At 41.5% G+C, this 15,994-nt stretch overlaps 1 protein-coding gene across 1 annotated transcript in view; it reads left to right on the top strand.

Moving 5' to 3' along the window:
- capza1b (capping actin protein of muscle Z-line subunit alpha 1b) overlaps nucleotides 1-15,994 on the top strand; it is a 65,165-nt gene that overhangs the window by 21,208 nt on the left and 27,963 nt on the right. The window contains exon 3 of the mRNA XM_073030577.1: nucleotides 10,312-10,363. Coding sequence (XP_072886678.1) covers nucleotides 10,312-10,363 — 52 coding nt within the window. The remainder of the gene's footprint in view (nucleotides 1-10,311; nucleotides 10,364-15,994) is intronic.

The following is a 15,994-nucleotide window of genomic DNA, read 5'->3' as shown; positions in this document are numbered from 1 at the left end:
ATCACCTGGACAATAGTAATACTTACGTCAGGCTGCTGTTTGTTGGATACGTTCATCACAGTCGACTAGCTCCAAAACCTGGGTCTCTGCAACTGGATCCTTGACTTGGTCACTGGGAGACCACAGTCTGTGGATTGGAAATAATATCTCCTCCTCACTGCTATACTCTTCTCTGCATCCGAGATTGTGTGGCGATCCACAGCTCAAGCTCCATTCTTTAAATTTGCCAATGACGTAACTGTTGTTGACAGAATTTCAGATGGTGATGAGGCTTACAAGTGTGAGATAGATTTGCTGGTTGAGTGATCTCACAACAACAACCTTGAACTCAACATCAGTAAGACCAAAGAATTGGTTGTGCACTTCAGGATGTGGAAGTCAAGGGAACACACACCAGTCGTCTTCAAAGAATCAGTAATGGAAAGGGTGAGCAGTTTCAAGTTCCTGGATATCAGCATCTCAGAAGATCTATCCTGGGACCAACATACTGATGCAATCACAAAGAAGGCATGAAAGCTGCTATTTTCCATTAGAGGAGACTTGGTATGTATCAAGGAGAGCATTTTAACTGGCTGTATCACCGTCTGGTGTGGAGGGCCACTGCACAGGATCAGAAAAAGCTACAGAAAGTTGTAAACACTAGCCAACTCCATCATAGCCTCTAGCCTTCCCAGCATCCAGGACATTTTCAAAAGGTGATGCCTCAAAAAGGCAGCATCCATCATTAAGGAACCCCTGCACCCAGGGGACGGCATGGTAGCGTAGCAGTCAGCACAACGTTTTACAGTACCAGTGACTCGGGTTCGATTCCCTCCTTTGTCCAAAAGGAGTTTTTACTTTCTCCCCATGACTGCATGGGTCTCCTCTAGGTACTCTGGATTCGTCCTACTGTCCAAAGATGTGCTGGTTGGTAGGTTAATTCGTCATTGTAAATTGTACTGTGATTAGGCTTGGATTAAATCGGGATGCTGGGCGGTGTGGTTCAAAGGGCCGGAAGTGCCTATTTTGTGATGTACCTCAGTAAATAAATGTACTGGTTTCCCCCGCAATCCAAAGATAGAGAGTTCCTATGAAAAAGTTTGTAAGTCGAAATGTTGTAAAGCAAAGAAGCAATTACCATTAATTTATATGGGAAAAATTTTTGAGCTTTCCCAGACCCAAAAAATAACTTACCAAATCAAACCAAATAACACACAAAACCTAAAATAACACTAACATATAGTAAAAGCAGGAATGATATGATAAATATACACCCTATATAAAGTAGAAATATTGTACGTATGGTGTAGTTTCACTTACCAACTCGGGAAGACAGAGAGCCAAAATCCATCTGGAGAAAAAAATCGGCACATACACGCATGCGCAGACAACTGCCCGCACAGGGCTTCACGGTCATTGTAGTCTTTCTCGGGGTAGATACACATATAAAGCGGGTGGCTTTTTTTCGTAAAAGCGAAATTCCTCTTTGGTTAGCGAAAACAGGTATTAATGTAGGTCTTTCGTAACAGCGAGCTGTCGTTACGCGAACGTTCGATAAACGGGGACCACCTGTATGTCATTTTCTCATTGCTCCATCAGATTTCTAAATGGACATTGAACCCATAAACACTACCTTACTTTTTTTCCCCTCTCTTTTTGCACTGCTTATTTAATGTAATTTTTATACATATATATTCATTGTAACTTAATTAAAAAAAATTTTAAAATGTGTTGTAATGTACTGCAGCTGCAAAACAACTAATTTCATGTACCTGTGATATTAAAACTGATTCTGTTTTCTCTGTAGAGCTTGCCCGGTCAGTCTCCACTAATGTTATAGGCTTGTAAGTCTATTGTTGTCAAGTATTTATCAAACTCTCCTTTGAATGTTAGTGTTGAGTCAGGAAACAATCCTATCTTTTGTGAAACAGTTCACTACTCTACAGGCTTACCTGACACCCACCTCTTGTTCTCATAACTCTATTCCAGTCTTGACATTATTCCACACCATTGGGCGTCCCTTCGGTTCCCTTCCTTGTTTTCAGTTGTGCTGACGTCAACCATTCATCAAACTCACTTTACCTCTGTGTCCCAGTTAGCTATTCGCCCATTTACAGTCTTTGTTCCCAGAACTTGAATTAATTAGCTCATCCTAAAGCATAGAAAGTTATAGCAGGTGGTGGTCATATAACCCATTGATTTTGTGCTGTTCAGAATAATGCCATTTTCCAGTTTTCAATGCATAACCTTGTATCTCAATCATCAAGTGTTTCATCTAAGCACTTTGAACTGTGGTCAAGAATTCTCTCTGAAAACACCCCTTTCAGGCAGTATGCTACAGACCTGCAATACTCTTAAAATGAAAAAGCTATTTTCTCTGTTTTTGCCTTAAAACTAAGCCAACTGGTTAATCACATCTTTGTTTCAAAGAACCTGCCCTGCCCATTTTGTCTAATGCTTTTATCAATACATGCTAGTGTTTTCTCCAAATCTGTCTTCACATCTCCTTAGGTAGGCTGCTGCCCCTTCTGCTAACATTGAATTGCCAACAGTATGATGTGATTATAACCACACTGTGTACTATCCCACACCCTTCTGATATTTGGCACAAGTGACCACCTCCACTTCCTCTGCTCCATTTTTAAAGTTGAGTGAGTGTGCCTCCTCTAATTCATCTGATTTATCCAGTCATACTCGTACAGTCTAGTTGTCATTTTTGTAAACAGATTAACTCACAAATATCAAGCTTCTTTCCAGTTTAGAAGATTTGTGCATGCTCTGTAGCTTCTCAAATTCATGCTTATTTATAAAGTAACATCTTGTATATGTGAAAACCAATTTATTTACTGTAATCCCATTTTGTGAGTGAGCTTAAGCCTGTTATATACTAATCGGATGTTCTGTTGAAAGTGTGACTTTCCAGGTGTTTTTGAACATTGTGGAATTTAGCAACTAAAGTTCGCTGATGGTATATGTATGGTCAACCTCAAGTGGGAAAGTCACAATGTTTAAAAAGCAAAACTGTAATTGAAAGAAGTGCAAAACATATAAAGCAGCTGAAAAGTGGAAGAAACAGGGTTAGTAGTCAGCCATTCCACTGCTCAAACCTGCTCCACCATTTAATGACATAATGTCTAATCCAACTTCCAACATCCATCTTCCCGCCCCATCTCCATTACCATCAAACCCTTAAAATTAAACATTTCGGTACAGTCAGCACTCCTTATCCGCAGGGGATTGGTTCCGGGACCCCCTGTGGATACCAAAAAACGTGGATGCTCAAGTCGGTGGATTTTAGGACCCGGCAGAGTTCGGGACCTGCCGCCCGCAGTGTTTCTATTTTGGAAAACAATCAGGATTGAAAATAAAGTGGAAATAATAAAATGATCGGAAAGAGGTGAAATGCTATTGGTCATTGGAAAAGCGTTAGGCTACAGTCGGTCAACGATCGGAACAGTTTTAAAGGATAAAGTAAGAATAATGGAGCATGTGAAAGGCCCTGCCCTGATGAAAGCTGCAATTATTACTAAGCGATGCAGTGGTTTAATTATTGAAATATATACATTTCTTAAGTGTTTTATATGCATAGAAAAGTAAAATATATACTAAGACAAACTTTTGACTAACTGATGGTAAATAATACCGGATGTACCTGTTCTGACTTAGATCCGCGGTAACCTATGCACATCCTCCCGTATACTTTAAATAATCTCTAGATTACTTATAATACCTAATACAATGTAAATGCTAAGTAAATAGTTGTTATATTGTATTGTTTAGGGAATAATGACAAGAAAAAAAGTCTGTACATACTCAAACAAGTGGTGGAGAGAGAACTTCTGGGTTTTCCTGATCCATTGTTGGTTGAATCCGCGCACGTGGAACCCGCGGATGAAGAGGGCCGACTGTATCTCTATTAGAATGCATTCTTGGATTCCGCCCCCAGGCTTTCTGGGGCAGGGAATTCCAAAGATTGTTCATTTGATTGAGAGAATAAATTCTTCCTCATTTCAGTGTTCACTTTGTTCCCCCCTTATTTTGTGACTGTCCTTTCCGGTCCTACCCAGAGTGGAAACAGCCTCCCATCATTCACCCTATCATTCTTGTTTCATTAGGTTGGTCATACTTCTAAGCTCAAATGCATCCAGACCCGACCTGTTTATCCTTTCCTCAATATAATCCTTCATATCCAGGATAATCATGGTGAAGCTCCTCTGAGCTATCTACAATGATAATAAATTGTGGACCAAAATTCTGCTGTTGCCTTGTATAGTTGTGGTAAGATGTTACTGCTTTTGTACTCCAAACCCTATCGTCCTGTATACTTAAGAGTTCAAATATTTCAGACGTTACAATCATCTCGAGAGAAAGTTTCAGGATCACTTCCTTTTCCGTTTCAGTAAACAGAACACTGTCTACACATTTCAGTGGCCACACATTTCAATTTTAATTCCACGTCCCATTCCCATTCTGATATGTCTATCCATGGCCTCCTCTATTGTCAAAATGAATCCAAACTCAGGTTGGAGGAACAACACCTTATATACCGGCTGGGTAGCTTCCAACCTGATGGCATGAACATTGACTTCTCTAACTTCCGTTAATGCCCCTCCTCCCCTTCTTACCCCATCCCTGACATATTTACTTGTTTGCCTGTTCTCCATCTCCCTCTGGTGCTAACCCCCCCCCCCCCCACTTCTCCCGAGGCCTCCCGTCCCATGATCCTTTCCCTTCTCCAGCTCTCTATCACTTTCGCCAATCACCTTTCCAGCTCTTAGCTTCATCCCACCCCCTCCGGTCTTCTCCTATCATTTCGCATTTCCCCCTCCCCCCACTACTTTCAAATCTGTTACTATCTTTCCTTTCGGTTAGTCCTGATGAAGGGTCTCGGCCCGAAACGTCGACAGCGCTTCTCCCTATAGATGCTGCCTGGCCTGCTGTGTTCCACCAGCATTTTGTGTGTGTTGTTGTAGAACACTGTCTACACTTGTCACAGTCAAAAATTCTGTTTTTTTAATTCACAGGATTATAATGCTGTACTGGCAGTTACTAAATTGGTTTGCTAGATTTAATTTAGGAACTATGTTGTAAGCAAAGTGATTCTTTAAAAAATGAAAGGTTATGAATTATAATTATTAGCTTGGCACAATAATCTTTGGAAGGGTGCATTTTTGGAGACAAATGAAACATTAAAACAGGATCCCGGGATTGGTTCTGCATTTTCAGACCAAATATCTTGTTTGTTTCTTTATGGAAAGTAACCAAGTTATGTTGGTGCCCTCATTAGTTTCCTCCTCTTGTATGCTTCTTGAAATGCAGTGTCCAGGGATTCATTTTTTCCTGTTTATGCAGCCTTTTTACATGCACATTGGTTGCTGTGCTTTCTGCACAAGTGAAGCTCCTAAAGAATAATAAAAGCTCTTATCTGACATGCAACCACAGTTAACTGTATTTTAAATCATTATCCTTGTTTTCAAATCCATCAGTGGCCTCAGTGTTTACTGTCCTTCATGATAATCTGGTATGATACCCAACTTCAACATCTTCCTAAATTTAGCTGATTTAATTGTTCTTCCTTTGCTGCCTGTGCCTTCGACTGCATGGCACTGATTCCATTTGGAATTTTCTAAACATAGTTTCTCTCTTAAAATTTGTAATAGCTCACGTATTTTGCACAAATACAGTGGATTCCGGTTAATTGGGACACATTAAAACCAGTACATTTTGCCTAATGAAGCATGCCCTAATTAGCAGAAGCTTGATGGGAATAGTTTAAAATGATGTAAATATATATAGACAAACTACCATTTAACTGAGTAACAAATTCAATATTTCACTGAATCAGAATCAGGTTTAATATCACCAGCATATGTTGTGAAATTTAACTTTGCAGCAGCAGTACAATGCAATACATGATAATATAGGAAAAACTGAATTAAAGTAAATGTATATGTATATCAAATAGTTAAATTAGTAGTGCAAAAACATAAATGAAAAAATGTAGTGAGGTAGTGTTTGTTGTTTCAATGTCCTGTTACGGATTCAGGCAACAATAAATATATGAGTTAGGCAGGGGTTTTTATAACAAATAACACGTTTATTAAACACTGAAAACAAACCCCCCCAAAAGTAAACAAATCACTAACGTAACCGGAAATCAGCTGCTGTGCGGCAGCTTGAACAGTTCTTAAAGCATTGAAGCTTAAACAGTTCTTAAAGCGATGTTGCAAAAACAGTTCTTCAAAGTAGTATTGCCAAAAGTTCAAAATGCTTACGGTCCATTTAAGGGAGAGACTTTTTAAGACGATTTAAATTCTCTTTTCCGTCGTGTTGCTTCGGTTCCCAAGATCGAACTTTTTCCCACGAAGACTTTATGAAACGAAACGGCTTAAAGGCACTGACCTTTCCTTTACAACACTGTTCTCAATCTTTTCTGATATTTCACAGGGATTAACACGAGAACAGTCAACGAATTCCTTCCGAATAATGATCAAACAAGGTCGAACCTGTTTCACCGTCGAAATCGATTCTCCTCGATCTTTAACTCCCGAACTCCGGTTTCACTCTCCACTGATTCTCAACTAGCAGTATTGTAAAGAAACTGCTGGCAATGACTTTTTAAACTTTAGGCATTAGATAAAACTTCATCTTTCAACTAAACTGCGTCATAACATTAAATCACGCAGTGGCATGAAGTCAACATGGCAAATCCAGCCACAAACTGCCCCTCCTCACAGGGAGGGGTCCTCCTTTTATACCCTGTTTAAAAAAAAAACCTGCCACATGACCTCTACTGGCGGGAAAATGACGTCACTCCACCATCACAAGACCATTACCTCAAGTCCAGTATAGCTTCAACACCTGTCACGTGACAAGGGTACATAACAGTCCATTCAGAAATTGGATGGCAGAGGGAAATAAGCTGTTTCTGAATAGCTGAGTGTGCGCCTTCAGGCTTCTGTACCTCCCTTGCAATGGTAGCTGTGTGAAGAGGACATGACCTGGGTGGTGGGGCTCATTAATGATGGGCACTGCCATTTTGAGGCACCGCTTCTTTAAGGTGTGTTGGGTACTACGCTGTCTAGTACCCATGATGGAGCTGACTAGTTTTACAACTTTCTGCAGCTTACTTCAATCCTTTGCAGTAACCCCTCACCCCCGTTATACCAGACAGTGATGTAGCCAATTAGAATACTCTCCACAGTACATCTGTAGAAATGTTCAAATGTTTTAGGTGACATTCCAAAACTCCTCAAACTCCTAATGAAATATAGCCGCCATATTACAGAACAAATTGGAACACTACCAATATTACTACAGTGTGTTAGTTGTCCATTGTTTCCTACTATGATATAACCTGTGTGGAGAGGAGTTCCACAGTGAAAAGCCATTGCACAGGGGCAGTTCCACTCTCTTGGCCTCAAAAATCTTGGTCCAATGGTATGAGAAACTGCAGACTTCCTTGGCTGCAGTGGATAGCCATGAGAGCTGTGCCTTGTCTGCCTTCTTGGCCATTGGATCTTGTAGTTGATCTTGTCCTCCCAGTCAACCGGAACTGACTTTGCATGATGGGGTCAGTAGGATTGGAGGTTCCCAGCTACCTTCTCCTGGTTTAACCCGCCTGATGAACAGTGTACTGGGGTGTGGCCACTGTCACAAGCAAACAGTTATTTGGAGTCACAGGTGAGAGCTGGGAGCAGATGTGAGCTAAAGGTGGATGAGCTGCCCCTTGGTGGAACACAACAAGCCCAAGGGAGGAGTAGCTCTATAAAACAACTAGTTCCTAATAGTTATTGACAAAGGAATTCATCCAATGTACGCTGTTATGTATGGGGTGCCCAGGGATAACACTTCAGTGAAAGGCTTGTCCTGTCCTTTCTGGAGCACCTTATTCACCTTTGGTCCCCACTGGACCCACAGCTCTCATCTGTCAGCCATGCTCACGGTACACCACTTTGACAGACAGGTTAGCCAGTGGACCTTGTGTCCTTGTGAAATATGCCTGCCCTACCACATGAAATCAGCTCTGGTGGACTGGGCGGATGAAGTGAACAGTGAGATCCAATGACCAAGAAGGCGGTTCTGCAATGCTTCATGGGGAGTGAAGGCCATGATATGGCAGAGAAGAAATCATGATTATTCACTGCAGCCAAGGAAAACCCCAGTTTGTGATGACTACTCATACCGTGGACCCGGACTTCTGAGGCCAAGAGAGTGGAATTGTTTCAATGTAATGGCTTTTCCACTTTAAAAACTCTCCTGCACAATTTTCACTGTCATCATCAGGATGCAATAGACAACCAACCAAAATGCTGCCAAGTTCTTTTGATTGTAAATGAACAAAATTAGTGTAGACACCTAGTGTAGATAATGGACTCCCTTCATACAATGCTTTCAACCATTGCATCTTCCAAATTTTCTTTACCATTGTAACATTCAAGATGGTTGTTAATACCTTCAAATTCTTCATAGTCCTAACTTGTTGAAGTAGTAAAATCATTTCCTTTTCACTCCCGGCTGTTTGCTTGAAACCGCAGTATGCAAAATAATTCTAAATTGTCTTGCTTATTTCTCACCAACTAACAGTGACAAAAATGACTGCTTTTTGAATGCAATACACACAACTACTGCTATTTTAAAAACTGTTTGCTCTAAGTATGGTATAGTGTCTAACAGCCACACAAGTTCACGGGATTCATGCTAATTAGAAATTGTTCAATAATAGTTCCCTGTCCCAATTAAGCAGCATAGTGTCACAAATAAACAAAGGGAATCCCAGCTATTTTCTAGATTAGTTTTTGTTCTTTAAGAGTTGTCCCAGATAAGTGGCTGCCACTGATTAACCAATGAACCAATTAACCAGAATCCACTGTATATCTTTAGGTTGCTTGGTATTAATTTTTGCCTGATTTCCCACTTGCGAATCACCTTGGGACATTTAATAGACAGGTGCTTTATGAAGACTTAATGATGTTAAGTCTTGCAACTTAATTACATTACAATAAGCTTCATCGGGTTATTGTTTTGAGAGAAATATCTTAAATACTTCCGTTTATTATCAGAGAATGTATACAGCCTGAAATTAGTCTTTGCAGACATCCAGGAAAAACAGAAAAAACCCCAAGAGAATGAACAACAGAAAAATGCTAGAACCCCCTCTCCCCCTGCCCATTCCAGCAAAACTCATCAGCGGCCAGCACCCACCAAGCAAGCAAAAGCAAAGCACCCAAATGATCTGCAGTCAACAAAAGCTACTGTTTACCTGACAGTTGAATATGCCACTGGCTGTCTCTCACTAACAAGGAAGAGAGAGCTGTCACCTGTTTCACTGAGAAAGGGGCGACCAACAACAGTTGTTACGATGTTACAGTCTATTCCGAGATTCTCCGGCTCGAGAATTGGCAGCCATCTCTCCCCACCATCGAGAAAGCGAAAGTGAGATGGAGTACTTGCTCGAGTACAGAACCTCTGCCTGCCGTATCCGCTGCCGCAAAATCCTGATGTTCCTTCTGCAACGTCTCAGTTGGTGGCACCGGCCTGGAATCAGTTGCCCACAAGGCTGCGCAGGGCCACACCCTGGAGGCATAACTTCCATGCCGCACTTTGAGAAAATGGCCAGTCAGTGAGCTCCAGGAGCGGGAGCTTACCCACCATGAAAAACTACAGTGTGAGTGACGTTGACGATAGAACCCCAGCCACCGTGAAAAGAGAAAAAGAAACATTAAAAGAGAGGAATTTAAGCTGTTTAAGCAGGTGACATTGAAGAGGCAGCTATTGTTGCCATCTAAACTCCACCCACTTGTATACGAATATAAACTGAACATAAGTGCATTTTCTTTCTTTGCATCTTATGTGTGCAGATTCTTTCCTTTTTGACCAATAGTGACATCATTACCATTAAGATATTGTGCTGGATTTCGTGAATATTTAACTGATGTTTTTTATAGTCATTTTACTGCACGATTTGTGCCTTAATATCAGTCTGAACTATGCAGTGCTAAATAATCAGCATTCTTAACTTTGGTGTGCTGTGCGTTGTTCAGGTAGCAATGTTTAAGAATCTCAGAGTCAAAACTTGTAAGTAGATCCATTCCCCTTTTTCTTTCAGATTTCCAATAGATTAGTTTGCAATGGCAACATCAGAGTCTGTTCCTTTTAGTTCAAAGCATTCTTGATACTTAAAACATACAAATTTAAATTAGACACTTTTGTATTAACATGTATTGACTGTATTCATAATTTTAATAGTTACATTCATCACTATTTTGAGATTAAATTAATTTGGCTTAAATTACCAGTTCTGGCTTGAAAAAAAATGTTTTCAATTTCCAGATGTACGTGTGCTAATGAATAATGACAGCCTTCTCAAGGAAGCAACTGCACAGTAAGTCTTAAGCTCATGCTTTTTCATATTTTTGAGATGAAATGTTCACATTGGCGTGTGGGATGGCACTGATATACTTGTTGCTCTTTTCTTTTTTTTAACGTATCATTTGCAATATCTTTTATTTTTGGTGGTTGAATAATTGTGTATATTGTCAAACTTCAAGTATTTTTACTATCCAATGGTGATGTTTCCATTTATTTATTTTATTAGAGAACTTTATCACTAGTTGTTCAGTTCAAAACATTTCCAAGGCAAGGTGATAGGCCAACTGTGCTTTAATTTGTGGGGTGTAGTATCAACATCATGAAGCACATCTTTGTTTTCCAGCTGGTAGAAGTATAGACCCCAACTTGCCTTACAGCCTCTTACACCACTGGTGCTTAAGGCAGCAGTGAAGGTTCTCCATTTCTGGTGGTGTTCAGGGCTTCCTTCATTGTGTCAGTAGTTTCCGCTAAGTTTTTACGACTGTCATTTGTGCAAGTCCCGGGTGGAGGCTCAGGAATACCATCACACTCAGATGTTGAAGGTTCTTCATTACTGTTTCCTTAACAGTTTTGTTTTTCCAGTCAGGGTTGTTAGCCCTGAGCTTAGTCTGTCCTCTACATTTTGACCTGTTTGGCACGGAAAACCCTACCAAGAGTCAAAGCGTACAACCCTAACTTCAGCACACAAGCCTCCAAGCCCTACGATGTGGTCCTCTTGGAGGAGTATAGATAGTTGTGAATAAAAACCCCATTTAAGTTCTATGCTGTATGTACAATTTATGTCAGGAGGTTTGCTTTGCATTATTTTGATTTGGGAAAAGCTTTGTGTCTCAGTGGAAACCTTTGCAAAAGAGGAGTTCGTTGCTCGTCACAATATTTCAATTCAAGTCTGCTTTTATGTAGGAGTCATTTCAGTTGATTGTGCAGTATAAATTAATCTCCAGTTTTGAGTTGCATGCTTCCCTTGTTTGATGCATAACCAAGCAGAGAACTGGAGTTGGTTCCAGGGTAAAAAAAAATCTTGAATTTTTTCCAGAGCTGGGAGAAATAAAATTGAGCAATAGTAATTCCATCACAAATTAAAGGATATAATTACAATGTAATGCTTTAACAGGCAGTCTTTACCATAAATATGGACATGAGATTGCCAGCGAGAAAAGTTGATAGGAGCTATAATGACATTTTAACTACATTGCAGTAGTTGCTCTGTCCCTTTTTTCTCTTATAGCTCCACTTGTATTCTTGTCATTGCACCTCTTAAATGCCATTGCCTTAAAAAACTCATCGTGAATTTTTCTAAAGCATTTAAGTCTTTGAGTAAGCACTGCAGTGATCAATGCTTAATGAAGAATTTTGATGAGGGGACCAGTTGTAATATTTCAAGTTTGCTGGTGATGTAGAGCTAGGTAGCAGGATGCAGGGAGCCTTTAGAGCTGGGGTTCCCAACCTGACATGAGAAAGGTTGGGAACCCCTGCATTGGAGGGATATAGATGAATGGCAGGTGAAATATCGTCTGCTAAGAAATGTGAAGATGTCCAATTTGGTGGAAAAGGTTGTAAAGCAGGATGTTTTTGGATCAGTATTGGGGTTAATATCATCGGCAAATGTCTTGAAACTTTGTTAAATTTGTGGCAGCAGTACAATGGAATACATGATAAACAGGAAAAAAAACTGAATTACAGTAAGTATAAATATCTCTATCTCTATATAAATCTAATTGTGTATATGTGTGTGTATTGTTACGTACCTCGTAACTGGGTCACTTACCAGCAAAGATAGAGAGGTCCGTTGAAGTCTGATGGTACTATTTTTAACAGTATTTATTGATAGAAATACACAAAAATAATGTCAATGCAAACACACAGATAATATACGTCGTCAATACTAAATCTAAAAGCGCGGGTATAATAATAATCAATAAGAAATAAGCTGTATCGTTGTCTAGGGGATAATGAATTGTCCGATGGAAATATATAGTTCGTTCAGTTCATACAGGCTGCAACCGTTGGGGACCCTGTGTGGCAATTGTTGGAGAGAGAGAGAGACGGGTTAAAACTTGCCCATTCTGTTTATGATGTCAATCCTTCGAGAGTCGTTGAGAGTTGAGTTCCCCGTTGTTAGCTAAAAACTGTTTTTCCGTGGCAAAGGTCACCGATTCCGGGCAAATGGAAGCGGACGCACGTGGCCTTCCACCGGCTTTCGCTATTACGGGATTGCTAGCGTTTCTTCTGGTGTGTCTGAGGGGCTGTTCCCACAGACCCTCTTTTTATCCTGACTCACAGGGTCTCAGGTGTCAATCAGGTTGGGGATGATGCAATCCCTCCACCAACCTCCTCCTTGGTTCATTGCCTGGGGCTTTGATTGCATCGTCCAGGATGCAATACACAAGTCTGTCTCCAAGAGACAATAGCCGGTATCAATGGGTCCGCCTTTCGGAGGCCAGGACACATTCTAACCCTTTTGTGGATTCTGCATGTCTTTCTCTCATTTCCTGTGTCTCCTGAATTGACTCAATAGTGATCTTGCGATTCTCACAAAGGAGGGGGCTACCCCCGCACCCTTCGGCCCCTCAGAGCTGTGGTACATTCATAACACCCCCTTTCTTCAAAGCGTTTTCACCAGCGGTGAAAACGAAGTAGTACAGAGTCTTACAGGATTTTAGAATCTAACACAATACAAAAGCTTTTCTTTTACAGAGTAATACAGTTATACATTCAATTCAGTATCTAGATGGTTACCGATTACAATTGTCACTGCCTTTAATATCTTAACATCTTGTACCCTACTAAAGTGTTGTAGCCTCAGACTCCAATTGAATAACCACCTATTTTTAGGTCTTATTTTTCTTTAGCCAACAAAACTAAAGAGTTGTGATCTTAGCTTACGGGTATACTACAACAGTCCATGCAAATACTAATCTTTATGTTGCTTTCAAACTTAACAGGCAGGCTTCCATGGGGTTTGTCTTTTATTATTCACAGGCTTTGTTGAAATCCCTTAAAACCGGTTTCTGCTATTTAAAAATGGCGTCCCCATTAACCCTCGTCTCTTTTCCGGTTAGTTCCCACGTGGGGAGCTCGGGTAACCTGGCAAAATAGGCTTTTGCCCGCTTCTTTCATAGGAGTTATTTTATCAACACTGTGTCCCAAACTTAGACCATCTTCTGAATTTCCACCCAATTCTTTAATTTTACGCAAGTTGCTAGCTTTCTCTTCAGGACCTTTCAGGCTATTAGTTTTCAGTTCGAACTCTTTGTTCAAGCAGCATTTCAAATTCTGCCATTTCACACCACACTCTGGAATAACAATAGCCTGGGGGGCCCCGTCTTCTTCCAACTCAACCTGTAAGTGATCCGCGGGTTTAAAATTTTTTTCATTCGATTTGGGAACTACATATTTCCCGTTTTCTTCAATGATAGTATTCATCTCCCCACGTTTGATCTCCGCATTAACTTTTAACACCCCTTCGAGCACAAACACCTGGGAACTCTCACTTCCAACTATTACCAAGGTTAACCCTTTCTTCACTGAACCAAGTCTATCTGACCCACAAGGACTGCATTCTTTTTCAACTGAATCAAATACCTCAGACTTTTTCTGAGCTCCATTACTAGGTTCAGTACCACGTGCATCCACATCTTGGACACACTCAAACGGGACATTTGCCTCTTCCAGGCTTTCAATACCCATACCCGGTCCAAATTCCAAATTCCCCTGATTCTCCCAGCTGCTCTCTGGGCAACTCCCTTCCGGAGAAAATTCAACCCCGCGGGCTGCAACAACCTCATCTGCCAACCCAGCAGACTTCTTTAAGGTAAGGGCATCCTTTTCATCTAGGACTGCCCTCATTTGATTATCGGGAACACCTTTAGAATTTTCAACTTCTTCAAACAGTTCTGCCAAACCAGACAGATCATCCATGTCCACCTCTGGACCTTTTAACAGCTTTACCTGTTTCTCATCTCCATTTTGTGCCTCTAGCACTTCATTCCTCACTAAGAAAAGGTCTATCTCCTCTCCCTTACTCTCTTTCACTTTACTACCCTCTGTTTTACCACCCTCCAAACCCTCGTGGTACAGAGTCGGTAAAAATGTCTCGGCCAAATCGATACTGGCCAGATTTAAACTGCTCTCGTTCTCAGCTGTCTTTCTCGATATGCTGCAAGTGACCGCGCATGTGGGATAGATCTTGGAATCTAGGGGCGGAGCCTCAACACTCACAGGCTGTTTTGTCAGCGTCATTGCCGACCAAACCTTACCACCGGCTAAATCGTTACCCAGAAGGACGTCCGCATCAGTTCTCAGGAATTCTGATTGCACCCCCATTTCAACTGGTCCAGAGACTAGCTCACAATTCATAATGATCTTATGCAAGGGCACCATTTCCGTCCCTTTGCCTATGCCTTTCACAGCTACCGTTCCCGTATTGCAACCAAAATCTAGTACCTTACTGCTGATCAATGATAGTTCCGCCCCCGTGTCTCTCCAGATCCGTACTGGAACTGGGGTGCCTCCCTCCCTCACAGACACGGTTCTGTTTGACATACAAGTCTCAGACCCTTCTCGCTCTCTTGTCGATTTACTGATTACCATGGCACATCCGATAGGGACTGCTGCTTTCCCTTTTCCTGTCTCTTTCTTCAGAGCAAAGCACCTAGATGCAATATGCCCCCCCTTTCCACAATTAAAACAGGTCAAGCCCGGAAATCTCTGGCCGTCTTGCCTTTCCCCCTCAATCTTACCACTAGCTCCCGGTGGGACCTCTGCCTCAGCTGGCGGGCTTTCTCAATCGTTCCCACGGTCTCTCTGGGAACTTTTATTCGAGGAAAACTTTGTCGTGTGGGTTAGGGCATATTCATCTGTGAACCTAGCAAATTCTGAGATGGATTTATTCGGCTTCTCATTCAAATACATCTGGATATCCTCCGAAACACAACCTTTAAATTCCTCAATCAGAATTAACTCCCTGAGACGCCAACTCCTCGTCCACTATTTCTGCGGTGCACCAACGGTCCAAGAGCACACCCTTCTCATAGGCAAACTCGGTATACGTCTGATTCCACCCTTTCTTTAAATTTCTGAACTTTTGTCTATACGCTTCAGGTACTAGCTCATAACTCCGGAGAATGGCCGCCTTTACTTTGTCATAACTCTCCTCCTCTTCCCCCTCCATGGACAACGCCGTATATGCCCGCTGTGCCTTCCCTTTTAACACACTTTGTAACAACGCCACAGTGGTTCTCTGGGCCACTTCTGATTCACTGCCACCTTTTCAAAAAGCAAGAAATAACTATCAACATCCGTCTCCTCGAACGGAGGTACTAACCTCAACTCCCGACTAACATTAAACCGCTCCTCTTGGTCTGACCCCTGAACTCGTTGCTCTTGCCTTAACTTCTCCATCTCCAAGTCATGTTTCCTCTGTTTCTCTGCCTCCCTCTCCTTCTCGGCCCTTTCCTTCTCTTTTTCAGCTGCTTCCAGCTGTTTTAACTGAATTTTGTGCTCTCTTTGTTTCTCAGCTCTTTCCTGCTCCTGTTTCACCTCTAACTCCTTTAGCTGGAGCGCATGCTCCCTTTCTCTCTCCTTCTCAGCTGTTTCCTGCTCCCGTTTCACCTCTAACTGCTTTAGCTGGAGCGCATGCTCC

Source organism: Hemitrygon akajei, chromosome 27, assembly GCF_048418815.1.
Source record: "Hemitrygon akajei chromosome 27, sHemAka1.3, whole genome shotgun sequence".
Taxonomy (NCBI): Eukaryota; Metazoa; Chordata; class Chondrichthyes; order Myliobatiformes; family Dasyatidae; genus Hemitrygon; species Hemitrygon akajei.
Note: the sequence above shows the minus strand (reverse complement) of the source record. Positions and strands in the feature narration are given on the sequence as shown.